Here is a 14547-nt window from a genome sequence, read left to right as displayed (position 1 = left end):
TGACCCCAGCTGACTTCCTGCCCTTTGGGCAGGGGGCTGGACTCGATGATCTTCCGAGGTCCCTTCCAGCCCTAATGTCTATGAAATCTATGAAAATCTATGAAAGATTAACAGACAATTTGTGGAGGATGCCCACCTGAATCTGATTTTACCACCATGCTTGCAGCAAGTACCCTTATTTTTGCATGTCAGCACTGCTTGCTGCTGCCTTAAAACTAGTGTATATTATAGATAAAAGAACAAAACAAGGTTACTGCTAGTCAGTTGGCTCTGGAATTTCTAAACCATTATTTCTTACTGACAGCCTTATCAGGGGCCACCAGCAGGGACTCGGGGAAAGTCTGTTCACCAGGGCCCCCCTTGGAGTCACCAGGAACAATGGTCACAAGCTGAGGGAGGATAGGTTTAGGTTGGATATTAGGAAGAACTACTTTACTGTAAGGGTGGCCAGAGCCTGGAATAAGCTCCCCAGAGTGGTGGTGTTCTCACCTTCCCTGGAAATCTTCAAGAGGAGACTGGATAGGCACGTGGCTGGGGTCTTATGACCCCTCCACTCCCAATGCTCCTTCCTGCCCATGGCAGGGGGTCGGACTAGATGATCTATCTATGTCCCTTCCCACTCATTGATTCTATGAGTCTATGAACAATGAATTCATTGTTCATTTAAAGTTAAATAAAAAGTAACCCAGCTTTGCTCTGTGATGAATCTCCTTTCTGTGTGCATTCACAAATGCCTGCTCTTTGGGACAGAGAATGAATTCACTGTTGTTTCGTCTTCACAGGGGCTTGAGAAATCATGTTAACTAACATTATGTTACATGCTATTCAAGTCCGTAGAGACTGCAACTGTTACCACAAGATTAACCATGACAAACTGATATGCTGTTCAAAAACACCTTGTCTGCAGAGTCCCAAGTTCTAGTATCATGGTAGTTAACATGATAGAATATGTTTTCTAGTGCAGACATCAAACATGTTGTTTGTGATCAGTTGATTAATTGATCAATCAATCAGTAACAATAATATGAGATTTGTATGCCTGCCCTATAAATGATTTTTGTCAGTTCTGTAAGGTTGCTAATGAAACCTGAATTACTGGCATTTTGTTTGTAATGAACTAATGCACTGAAGCACTTAGTGTTTCTGTCAAAAAAGAAAATGTGTTTAGGGAGTTGGGGCTTAAAAATAGGTTGAACTTTTTAAAAAACTGAACAATTATACTAAGAAAAGAAACATGAATCTGAAAAATGATGTAGTGTATGTACATACACACCCCACCTTAATCCAGCTGTTTCTTACCAGTTGGAAATTTCTGATGAAGAAGAGAAGTTTCCAGTGTCTCAGAATTAATCACCAAAATACACCCTTCTTCACAGCCCACGTACAGGTCAGAGGTTGCACTCCAGCAGTGGACAGTAGGGTGCACTGAAGGCTGGATGTCATCTTTTGGCTTCAATATAAAAAAAATCAATGACCTTCAATTATTGGCAAACATTTCTGTTCACAGATACATAAACGTGAATTCAGGAAAGGTCATTAGATCATCTTGTCTGAACACTTGTAAAACACAGGCCATAGAATTTCACTCATTTATCCCTTCACAGCTATCTAATAACTTGTGTATGACTACAAATTATCTACCAGCTGGCCACCCAGTCTTAGTCTGAAGATACAGACAGCCCTTGGTAGTTTGCTCCAGTCATTGCCATCCTCACTGTTAAAAAATGCACCTGAACTTTCATTTGGATTTGTATGGATTTAATTTCTCATCCTTAGTTCTCATTATACATGTGTTCTCTAACAAGTGGATGAGTTTACTATTGAGCACTTTCTCTTTAAAAGTATTTACACATCATCAATTTAACTCTCAATCTTCCAGTCTTTTTTTTGAGAAATTCAACATACTTAGCTCTTTAAGTTGCTCTATATAAGGCATTTTTCCAGCCCTTGAATAATGTTTTTGTGGCTCCTTTCTGTACCCTCTAATTTTTCAATGTCTATTTTAGAATGTGGACGCTAGAACTGGATGCAGTGTTTTGCCTCAGGCTCATCAATGCTACATGCAGAGATGAAATCACTTTCTGATTCTTATTCATTATTCCTCTTTATATACACCCAGAGATGAGATCAGCCTTCTTTGCCCTCCATTGCCCTAGAACCGCAGGTCCATTTGTCCATTATGACCCTTAAATCCTTCTCCAAGTCTTAGCTTTCTAGCATACAGTCCTCCAATTCATAAGTATAGTCTGTATTCTTTGCACTCATACATATGATCTGGCATTTGACTGTATTAAAATATGTCTTATTTGTATGGTATTAGCTTACCAAACCATCCAGATTGTCCAGTAAGACTGCCCTATTACTATTTATCTCTCTATCACTCTTTGGGACAAAGTTACTTATCTTCTCTCTGCCTAAATGTCCCATCTGTAAAACAGGGGTAATAGCTCTTCTGTATGGTATGGGGCTTAGTTCAAATAAATGCATTAACAATTGCAAGGGGCTGAGATACTACAGAGGTGTTGGTTGTAGCTGTGTTGGTCTAAGGACATCGGCAGATAAGATTCTTTGGGCAAATCTGATATTTTTTATTAGACCAACTAAAATAGTTGGAAAAAAAATTTCTTTGCAAGCTTTTGGGTACAAACACCCTTCTTCAGGCAGAGAGAGCATCTCCAGTCATTCTGTGCTCTTCTTGGATGGGAAAGAAGCCAGGAGCCAGTATGCAAGAATGCAGGTCAGTAAAAATGCAAATATGAGGGTCAGAGGGGGTGAGAAACAATGGGATGCTACAGAAATGTTCTGAACCTTTTTAAGGTCAAGGCAGCCATCCATAACTGTTCTGAATTTAGTAGCATCTTGACTGAGAACCACTGTTGTACTGCCTCAGCTTATCAGCTATCCACATGCAAGCAGGAGCAAACTCAGCTCCTAGTGTGGCCCTGCACCCATCTCTTGAAACAAAGGTGTGTGGCCTGGGGCAGTTTCCTGTGGCTGTGGTAGTGTGGCAACCTGGAGATAAATCTATGGAATCAGGGTTCTCAAACAGCTGTCTCCCCAGGCTGCCAAGCCACCATGGTGAGGTGAAACCACCCCATGCCTGTTTGCAGGTGGCACGTATGGGGCTGTGCTGGGAAATGACTGCAGCAGGAGGGCGTGCTCTTTCCTACATTAGGATTATCTGATGCAGCCTAGCTGAGAATATTGTGCTAAAGTAATTGCAGCCTTACTAGTACCATAGCTAGAAAGAAGAAAACTGATGAAAATTCTGTGAAGAAGCAACACAATCTTTAGAAGAGCTCAAAGGAAAGATTAAAAGAATTCAATATGAATAGCTTGGTGAAGTGATGGTGAGATGTGGGATGGTAGTTTGGATACTGAAGGTGAAATAATTTACAGTTTGTAATTTTAGAACATTTCTGGAGTCTTTCAAGAGTCTGCAGTGACTCCATATGCTGGAATCACAGGACATAGAGTCAGAAATAGCCCAAGATTTGTCAAAGACCCCCCATGTGATTTTAAGTCACTTAGTACCAAATCCTATGCAGCCTTTAAGATACCTCCATGTAGGTGCCACAGGGCTTAAATTGCTCAAATGGGGAAGAGCAGATACTAACTGGCAGGGTCAGGCATTTACGCTTCCTACACAGGTGTCTTCCAAGGTCAATCCAGGTCACCCAGGCACTCAGCAGAAAAGTGGCTGCAGCTGCCCTGTGTGACTGTTGGGTCTGGCGTGCATCTAAACTCCCACTTATCCTTGGAGCTCTGCCAGCTGATGCAGCACCTTGGTTGAGAACCACTGTTGTACTGCCTCAGCTGAATCTATTTTATCAGATACCCTGCACAGATGGTGTTTCCATTGGGATCCAGATAGGTCAGAGGGGAGATGCCTACCTGAACCAGAATCTAAATAACAAGTGATGAATTCAGAATAAATCCACAGCACCTCCATCCACTCTTGAATACAGGAGGTGCTTCCCTCCTTTTGCCCAATAGCTCTTCGGCAAGAACACTGGCCCAGGAAATGGGAGACCTGGTGTATAGACCTTTCCCCCCCCATGACAAAATGGGAGAGTCAGACCCATTTCTTTCTCACTTTCCAGAAGACTGCCCTGACCACAAGGCTATAAGCCAAGCTGGGTGGAAACCATCTCTCAACTTCCTGCTGAAGCTGAGCCACCAGGAGTGCAGGATACAAGGGCCAGAGGGACTGGGACTCTATGGCCTAGTGGTCCCCAGACACCTTAAAGGTGGAACAGGATCATCTCTCCTGGGAGAAGGTAACAAAGTTTGCTTATGAGATGAGGCAAGGGGCAGCCTAGAGGAGAAATAGGATGTGGGCCAGTATTTCCTTTCATTCTGCTGCCCCATTGTGGTTACACTAGGTTAGATCTTCAGCCACATCGCCTTGTGAAGCACCATAGGAGCAATGGATCTCCAAAAATACAAGCATAAAACATGTTCCTCAGCTGATTCAGACGTAGGGACAAAACATGTAAATTTACTTTTCTATGGAATTCTGTCAAGACCAGTTTTGTCCACAGCACATTCCTGTTCCCATTTAATTCAGCAGAAGAATTCCCATTGGCTCCCACAGGAAGGGCAGCACATCCTCCCTGAGCCTTATTAAAGTATACAAGGCATAAGGGAAGAAAAAAAAACCTATTTATTTGTCTGTGTAAAGATATAAAAGGTCAGAGAATGGCTCATGTCTTTTTGTGATGCTATCCAATTAATTAATAATAATAACTACTCGCTGGTAATGTGTGAAACCAGCACATTGCTGATGTGGAAGAGGCAGCAAAAAGCCCAAAGAGCAGTATTTACAATACTTTTCTTCTTGAAATGCCCAGGATTATTAAATAGATCATAATCTGCAGTTCTCTGGGTGAGCAAAACACTCTGAGCTTGCCGCCTAGCATTGCATTTGCCTCAACAAAAGGTTCTCAATAAATCTTTTCTTCAAAAGAAATACCTTTCACAGGCGTGCCAATCAATTTGTGCAGGGGTTGGCTTGGCAGTTTAAACTGCTAAGCAGTAGAAGCTGAAAATAGATCAGTTATATTTTCTTCCTTTAACTAGTAAAAAAGGGCATTGGCTTGATTGTGACTTGGACAACACAAGCCTGCAGAGAGCTTCTCCCTTACCTCTCCACCCATGGAGAGCTGTGCATGTTTTCTTCTTCCTTGGAGAGGGAGGGAATATTGTCAGTAATAACTATTTCATTTTTCCCCATGAGAGCTCAGTAAAAAACAAACTATATTTAATCTACACATAATGCTACAATCAAGAGCTTGCAAATTCTATGCAAAATACAAGAATTCTGTAATAGGTGCTGCCGTTGGATTAGAGGAGTACCTTTGATATATACAGGCAGAATATAGGGATTGGACTAAATGCCCTCTTGGGGGTCTTCTGTGGTTTTAGGTTTTAACAGGATCTAGGACAGACTGGAGAAACACAGACCAACATTAGTTGTTGATTTGAGATGGAAATGAAAATTGCCTGAGGCTGGGAATGAGAATTTGAGAGCACTGATTAAGTTACATATCCCTTCTTCCACTGAGGGATACAATATCATGGATTAACTTCCATTTAGTGCAGGTGAAAATCATCCACACAGGAAGTGCCCATAGTTCTTTTTTATGCCCATGCTCTTACATGAGTCAAACAGTTATGACAACATGGGCACGTCTACACATGCACTTTAATGCGCAGTAGCCTATTTTACTGTGCATTAAAGCATTGCATAAAATAATGTGTGAATATGCTAATGCACAGTAAAATAGGCTACTGCATGTTAAGCATCACTTAAAAAGTATGCACTTTCAGTACTACACATTAGGGCAGCCTAAATGTGCATATATTTAGTACATCACATTAGAGGTACTAAATTTAATGTGCATTAGGAAAAAGTGCATTAATGCACATGTAGATATGCCCACTAATATAATGTATAATGGAGACCAGACTATTTAAATAATATACTGTGGTCTCTAATCCTGAGCCCTGTGTGCTGGACCCAAGTCACAACCAAAAAAAACTAACCCATAAGGATACAAGTACATGAGCATACGTGAGATGTCAGAGCTAAGTTAGCTCAAGAGTGGACCCAAGAACCTCAGAAAAGAATGAATGTCAGGAAAATAAGAACTAAATCAAATCACCTCAGTGGGAGCCCTGGACCTTGGCACTGCATGAACAGTGCTAGAACCTCAGCACCATATCACATCAACCTAGAAAACTCAGGGATTTTGTTCCTGAAACAGGAGACTTGAGAGAAGCCTGGGGACCTTGGAATCACTTTGATGGCATTTACCCATCACAGATATTGGGATCAGATCCAAGAAAGCCAGTGCAGAGTCACTTAGGTTAAAAAATGTCCAGAGTTAGTGCTGAATTTATACTTTAGTTATTTGGCCCTGAGAAGCCTTGCCAGGTAGTAAAAGGGTGTGAGGAACCCTTCCACCATTGTATATCACCCAGGTGATACCACTGCCTGCTAGGAAAAATGTGTTTGTTATGTCTCCAAGTGGAGAAAACATGTGCTAACTAACTATTAATCTAATTAACGAGAAAGAAAATATTCCCTAGGGGCACAATTAAAAGATGATGAAAAAGCAGCGAGGACATGAGTGTGATTCAAGCTCACTGCACGTTCTCTTACTGATAATGAACTGAAAGGTATCTGGGGCCACTGTCCTTTGTATACTCTGGTAAGTCTCTGAGAGGCAAAAAGAATGGAGAGTGGTCCCAGTGGAATAATTCCACAGCTTAATACCACAAATGGGAACAAACGGAGGCCACTCAAACAAGAACCGCATATTAGTTAGTTTTAGCTCCCTTTGAAAACTTAGAAGTGTGAGGTTAAACCCCCTGGAATTTAACTGGGAGACTGTTTAAAATACAAAACCATCCATGAGACTGTAATTGTAATGTTAATGTGAGTATCAAATAGTGTTGAGAGAAGAGACTCTTCTATAGGACCATGCCAGCTCGGCAAGCTTTCAGCCCTGGATTTTGTTTATATCCATCAGCAGTGTTACAATCATAACATTTTGCATTACCAGTTAGATACAGAGCACTAGTTACCCTGAATAGCTCTGCTTCATCCCCAATTAGCCCAGCAATAGCAGAATTTGGCAGTACAGGGCCATAGTATGCATCTTGGGTATCAGGATGTGAAAAAAAGGGATTCTGATTAAAGGTCTGTGACCCATCTTCAGCAGGAAGTTGCACAGGCCTGCACAAAAAGAAGAAGAAAGAAGATGAATAGCACATGAATTAAGGAAGTACTTATTAGTAGTAAATGCTGACACAGAGCAAGGAGACACTGATCCTATGCTACTATCCTAGTAGAAAAGACTCCATTTTATTTCAAAGAAATGCAGCAGTAAATAACCATTTTACATGGCATGTATGGTTTCATTAATACTGTAAATAACAGTCATTTGAACTTCCACATTCTAGCCCAATATCTGCTCCTGGTATCAAATCCTTCTCGTCTTGGGCAAATAACTGTTCTGTGTCTCAGCTTTTCCTGTCTGTAAATAGGAGTTAATAATGGCTACTTATCTAACTAGCAATCTTCAAAACATTCCCACTATTGTGTGTACAATGCTTTAAAAATGAGAAATGCTCTAAGGAGAAGCATTTCCTGGTTGCATTCTGGCTGGGATTCAGTTAGTGTCAGAATATTAAATGCAGAGGGGTGGGTATGTGTAGCTTAAGAAACATGCTGATTTATGACTCAGTGAAATTTTATGTAAAAATTGATAAATCAAAAGATTCCTCAAGCCAAGGCCAGCCCCTGAAGACTGGAATGAAGAGAGAACAAGAAGTATAGCAACATATTTTCATGTGGACACCATAATGGTAAAAGGCAGAAAGAACCCAGCTAGATTTTCAAATCCTACTTATAGTTTTTACCAGTATAATTCTGATATTCTGCTTATTTAGTTCTGTTGTTAAAAGCCCTGGTATAAGTGCAGTTATACTAACAGAAAGATACCTGGCATCCGACAGCTTATTTCAGTTCCCAACTGGAATTAGATATAACAGATATACCATTATTACATCAGCATAATTAAAGCAGCAAACCTTTTAAGTAGATGATCTCTAAGTCTGCAACGCTCAGTGAATTACACTGATAGTAAAAACATCTTTGCACCTCTACATTGCTCACACAGAATATGGACACCACAAAGAAAACAGACATGAGACCCTAAGCAGTTTTTCTGCAGAGCCTATTTGTGACTACAGCTACACTCTAAAATAGATACATTTCATTCACAAGATGGTCTTCATTTGAAAAAAACTCTCCAGTCATAGTAAGCTCAAGCAACAGCAGCAGAGTGAGCTCCCTTGCAATGCCCTTGGTTGACCTATAGCAGAACCACTTGCAGGATTGGGAAGGATGTCTAGCCTCTCCAATTCAGATCTATGCCTTTTGGTGGAGACTGCTACCATTGTGCACATAAGCCAATAGGGAGAGTTGTACTGGATGCGACTAAAGTGGCTGCGTTAATCTTAATTAGATCCAGATTCTTTGTAAACTAAGGGTGTCAAACTTTTCTGGCTCTGCAGGCTGGATGAGTGGCACACAGCCAGTCCATGAGTCAGGTCAGGCTCACAAATTTCACTTCTCCCACGCCAGATCCAGCGCAGGTGGTGCAGGACCCATGGTGTAGGCAGCACCCATCCTGAACCAGCTAAGGCAAGCACCACACACAACACAGTCCCCAATCGTCCCCATACGGGCACTGCATGCAACCTGGATCCCCAGCTGACTGGAGCAGGCGCTATCTGCAGTACAGTTCCAGGCCCTGTGTGGCCAATCAGGCACACACTATGGGTGGCATGTGGGTCAACTCTGAGACCCACAGGTAGCACCAGGGGATGGATGATGGGGCTCTGCAGGCTGGATCCAACCCACAGTCTCTATCTTTGACACCCCATTGAAAACAAGGTCACAGGCTCTAGACACAAAAATAAAGCTGTCTCAGAAATTTTCTTTTAGCCTGGCAGGACTGTCCCTTACTTTGGCTTGAGATGATGCTCTTCATCACTCCTTTCAATATTCCAGATAGTGATGGAACTCTCACTAGACATACACAATTGGTGCCAACTCAGAGGATTAAAGCTCAAGGAGGTTGCTGTCATACCCAACTGAGATTTGCTGCACAGAAGAACATTTTCTTGCCAGTTCCTTCAAGAAAGAGAAAAAAAGAAAAAAACGAATGTATTAAATATCTCAAGAAATTCAGACATTATCTGAATTTCTCCAGTATCTCCAAATCCAGCCATTTGGAGTTGGTCTGCTAGATAATCCTGGGGATAAAAGATGTCCAACGCCTCTCAGGAGTCAGGCCCTTTGTCACTGACAAACACGTCTATAGTTAATCAGGTTAATTCCACTTGATGGGAATGAAAAGAGATACTGAATAATTATTGACATATACAGTGAATATCATTGCTACTAGGAATATATATCACACAAGCATTGAAAACAGACACTTCTGAAAGAGGTGCTGTGCAAAGCCAATTTAGATTTAATTTATTTATATTATATTCTGTAACATGGCATTAGACAAAAGGCAGGACACAGGTATTGTTCCTGGCCTTGCCAATGATTCCTTGTGTTGCTCTGGACAAGTTACTTCCCTACCCCCACTTCTGTGCTTCAGTTTTCCTCTTTATAAAATAGGGATAGGATATATAAAGCTTACAAGCTTGAGACTTGTGATTGAAAAATGCTACAATGATTATTATAAAAAATAAATGTTTTCTTTTTATGCTTATACTTGTTGGAGGAGAACTATAAGCATTATTTTGTAATATCCTGAACAGTATATTTGATTGCAACATACTGAACATTTACATTTACAATTTAAAGCTAATGATAAAGCATGTCACCGGAATCTGGAGATAGAATTATTGCTGTATTTTGTACCACAAAGGTTGGAATGAAGAAGTACTGTAGTGTATACATGTTGCTAAAATTGGATTAAGTATAATCCTGATAGAATAGTTTGTGATAAATTCACTCACAGGCACCTATCAGGAAGCAAGACAATGGTTAATATTAATAGCACCCTGCAACAAAAAAGGCACAAGTCTTCACACATGTTTAATAATTTCCATTAATAAATTATAAGCTGAAATTCTGACATAAAAAGTCAATGTAGGTCTCTCCCTAAAGATCTGCCATTATGTTCTGAACTCATATAGAGCAAGCAGTGCCAAGATCTTTTTAAAGCGGTTAATTTATTAAGATCTGAAATGATATATTGCATGCATCTGAAAAAGAATCTGGCACCGATTTGGTTAGATGAACACCTTGCTGGTTAGATGAACACCTTGCTAGGGTCGTTTGACCCCAGTACTCTTTCTTGTCATGGCAGGGGGTCGGACTAGATGATCTGTTCAGGTCCCTTCCGACCCTAGAAACTATGAAACTATGAAACCAAGTCACTGCTTTGAACAAAACAGAAGACAGATCTAGGGATAAAATATCTCCCATGAAAAGCAGCTTTTATTATCCATAGGCTTTCTATACTTCAAGCCTGAGTTAACTTCCAAAACATTTCTTTTATCTGTGCATAGCAAACAATGCAAGGACTATACTGCATAAAATACAGACTCAGACATTGTGCAAATAGCATATTGCAATCACAGAAGAACAATACTTCATATTCTGCTGTTTTCCATCCTGCAAATATGTTATTTCTATAATAAATGCACACTGTAATCAGACAGTATAGATGAAAGCCCTGATTCTGCAATGAGTATCAGGCATCTGTGAGAAAATGATTGCAGAATCAAGCCCTAGTATTGTAAGAATATCTTGAGTTCATAATAAATTATTTTAAACTTGAATTGTAAATCATTCCATTCCTGAAATCACATTCATTGTGATTGCTTTGCTCATGAATAGGCTTGTAGTGTGGGTGGTCTTGGAAATTTGGACAACTTCAATATATTTCACCACTTCCAGGGGCATTCACTGTTTTAAAGATATGGAATGTTTCTTGGTGAGGGGAATCTTTTGAACTGGTGGAAGTTTTAAATGTGCATAGACACTGGGTCAAGCATGTTAATTTTGTTCTGAATAGTGACTATTCACAGCTTTAAACTGGTAGAAAGTAAGTTAGGGTAGCACCTTACAAACTAACCAAGTTTTCATAGGTCACCGCCTACTTTGCCAGATGCAGCTGATGAACTGAGTTGTTGCCTCATGCCTCTCTGAGCCAGTTAGTCTCCAAGGTGCCACTCTGTCTTACCTGCTGCTTGACCTCTGACTAACATGGCTAACCACCTCTGATATTTTAGATTGTAAGCTCTTCAGGGCAGACTCTTGTTTGGCTGACACATTTTATTAGCTGTGAAGTACATTTAAACCTAAGTCCTGGGCTGCTATGCACAGGCACAGTACTTGCTGAATGTTTTTATTCTCCATCAGGCACTGAGAACTGGCTACAGTGTTTTATTTACTCGAGTTCTAGAGGTGGCAGCAGCCTCCATATTCCTAACCCACTCCTTCACCGGCCAAGATGTCTGTAAAACTGAGCAGCAAACAAGATGCACATGTTGTCTCTGTGCAAACATCCCCAATCCCAGCTGGAAACTGCAGCATAAGACATCAAGAGGGGGGATGTGTTAAACAGAAACAGTGGGCATTCTTAAAGAGACTCAACAGGAGTGCCAAGTACTCCCAAGGGAAAACAAATATTTAGCACTTTGTGTCTTCAATCTGCTTTACACATTTTAACTAATTAATCCTTACATGAGCCTGAGAGTCTTAGGATTTATTATCCACATTTTGCAGTGATTAACCTAATAAGAGTTAAATGATGTACCCAAGACAACACAGATGCTCAGTGTCAGAATTTAGTGGTTCCCAGCTACCAGCACTATGCTTGGCCAACAGACCACCTTCTTATCACAGTTACCTCTGTATTCAGTTTCCAAGACTGATCAGATAGTTAACTTGCTGCCCATGGCTTGTTTTCATTGTCTGTACTCAGCATTAAAGAAATGTGTCTGACACTTACCAGATTGAAAGGGCAAATTCTGGAACTGATGAATAACTGGCCAGGTATGGACCCATGTAACTGAATGCAAGTAAGGTGTAGTCTAGCTGAGCTTGACCTAGAATATAGAAATAAAGACTTTACAGTGGACATAGACTTCACATGTTCACATTGGACAGTCATAGATCTAATTCTAATGCTTTGTTCCATCTGTGCCACAGGCTTGATGCTTGATCTATTCCTGCTCATTCATTGTGTTGTGACCACATAAAGCCAATTTTCATAACGAGTTCTTAAAAAACAAAAGACGGGGGCTTTCCATGTAGTTTTAATAATGCTTTGGACTTTTACAGTGCTTACTCTCCATGCATCTCAAGTGCTTTGTGAAGTTTGGTTCATACATTGACTTCTCCATGAAGTAGAGAAGAAATACTTTACAGATGGAGAAACTGTGGCACACCAAAATTCAGATACTGACTTAATCAAGGGTAGACAGGAAGACTGTGGCATGGACAAGTAAATAAATTCAACCTCCAGGCTTTGAACCACAGGAAATATCTGTTCTCCCTCATCTCAGATGTCTTAGAAGATAGGGTTTCCACCGCTTTCCTTGGGAGACTACCTAGTCTAGTAACTCTGGTAGGAAACGTTTCTCTTATTCAGTCTATATTTTCCTTTAATTTAATTACATTTGGGCCCTTCTCCCTCAGCAGCTCCATTCCCACATGCTCTGTTGATATACTCTCCCTCTAAACCACCTACTACTTACTACTGTTGGAGGCAGGATACTAGGCTCAATGGACTGTTGGTATAATGCAATATGAAGCCTTTTATGCTCTTACATTAGGTGCTCATGCTCTTGAAATGCTTGTTGTCAGATTCCCTCTCTTTTACTGAGGCTATACATTTTTCCTCCCAAATTACTGATGACTTGCACCTGTGTACTGCACACCAGGTTTAAAGAAGAGTCTTTAGGCTGCGGTGTTTTGCTTTTTAGCGAATACACCTTCCTAATTCAAGAAAGGCACTTTGTCTTTCAAAGGATTTTGTTTACCTGATCTTATTTCTATTGTTTAAAATACAGTCTTGTGAGGGAAGACTGACATCATTCTTCAAGTGTTGAATTCCATTTAAAAGACCAAAGTTATGTAGCCAGCAATTAAACTACTGAGAACCAATCTAAACCAACTTCTGCTTTCTATGGAGTAAGACTTTCTGTTTCGTAGAGAATGGTCAAGGAAGGACAGGTCTGAAAGTTTACCGCTTCAGAAGCACAGGCCATAAAAACATCAAATGATATCTTTTTAGACTATTACAAAAAGCCACGTGCATATTTGTTAAATTCCATTTTCTGACAGAAAAGAAACAGTATTATTAATGGGTATTTTATTAAAGACTGATCCGGATGATGTGAGCAAAGCTGCTAGCACAGCTGATTGGGAGCCATTCCTGTTCCCATGGCAGTCCATTGCAACAACAGGACTAGCCCTTAATACTGCCGTAGCCTTCAGATATTGGCTGTGCTCACAAATCCAATGAGATTTTTGTTCGTCTAAAGGTTGGGACTTTAACTGAAAGCAGCACCAAACTCTTTCACTGCTTCCTGAATCCCCTGCCATTAAATAGCTTCCTACCACACTACTTCAATAGGGGTCTAGTCTCACGGGAACACCTTTCAGGTGCTCACGATTTAATACATGCATAGAATAAGGACAGAGAAGGATACTCCCACCAGTACCTTTTAATTCTCTCCAGTTAACCAGTCCTGGAAAAGTGTAGATATAAATGATGGGGTTGAGCTTCTGGTCTGAGAAAGCCACCACTCCACTGGCTCCATTCACTGCAAAGGCTCCCACGCGGCCGCCCTTACACTGCAGCACTGTCTTCTTCTTGGTTTCGATGTCAACAAAAAGGATGTAATTGCCGCAGGGGTAGCAGATGGTCTCGTGATTGACAAAACCAACGTTCCTGTTTGTGAATCCCTGAACCCATCTTTGGAGAAAAACAAGTGAGCGTTCAACAACGGTTTTAACACTGCGTTTATTTTAAAAACAGTATGACACCATTTGCATAAACCAAAGGCCTGGGGCTTACAGTCCACCTTGGACTGACGTCCCCGCCCCGCACCTCACTTCCATACAGGCCGCCGCGCTCGTGAGGAGCCGGCCACCGCCGTCCGCCTCGTCCGGGCTGCTCGGCTTCATGGCCGCCCGGCCGTTTACCTCGGTCGCCTAGGAACAATAACGCGCTCCGCTATTGGCTAGCGAGAGGCTTCCGCCTAGCCCGCCGACTAAGCGGGCCGATGATTGGTTCCGCCTGCGCTCCGGCAACCAATGAGAGGCCGAGAGGGTTTTAAAGGGCCAGCGCGGGGTCTCTATTACCTGGAGCCTTTCTCTCCCCATTCAGTCTGTGATGGGGTGGGGATGTGCTGTGCAGCCTTTTGGGCCTGAAGCCAGCCCTTTCTGAGTCCTGCTTTCTTCCTGGGAGCCCATATATTGGGGGGACCTGGGTATTG

The 14547-nt window shown here is 41.4% G+C and overlaps 1 protein-coding gene across 1 annotated transcript in view; it reads right to left on the bottom strand.

Annotated features, from left to right (window-relative positions):
* Positions 1 to 14248, bottom strand: part of CFAP43 (cilia and flagella associated protein 43) — a 65343-nt gene extending 51095 nt beyond the window's left edge. Inside the window, exons 1-6 of the mRNA XM_019555989.1 lie at positions 14160 to 14248; positions 13771 to 14024; positions 12054 to 12150; positions 9041 to 9208; positions 7093 to 7243; positions 1300 to 1450 (exon numbers count right to left, since the gene is read on the bottom strand). Of these exons, the coding sequence (XP_019411534.1) occupies positions 1300 to 1450; positions 7093 to 7243; positions 9041 to 9208; positions 12054 to 12150; positions 13771 to 14024; positions 14160 to 14236 (898 nt within the window). The 5' untranslated portion in view covers positions 14237 to 14248. The remainder of the gene's footprint in view (positions 1 to 1299; positions 1451 to 7092; positions 7244 to 9040; positions 9209 to 12053; positions 12151 to 13770; positions 14025 to 14159) is intronic.
* Between the last annotated feature and the right edge of the window lie 299 nt (positions 14249 to 14547).

The sequence above is a fragment of the Crocodylus porosus genome, unplaced genomic scaffold (assembly GCF_001723895.1).
Source record: "Crocodylus porosus isolate Cpor-Errol unplaced genomic scaffold, CroPor_comp1, whole genome shotgun sequence".
Classification (NCBI taxonomy): Eukaryota; Metazoa; Chordata; order Crocodylia; family Crocodylidae; genus Crocodylus; species Crocodylus porosus.
Note: the sequence above shows the minus strand (reverse complement) of the source record. Positions and strands in the feature narration are given on the sequence as shown.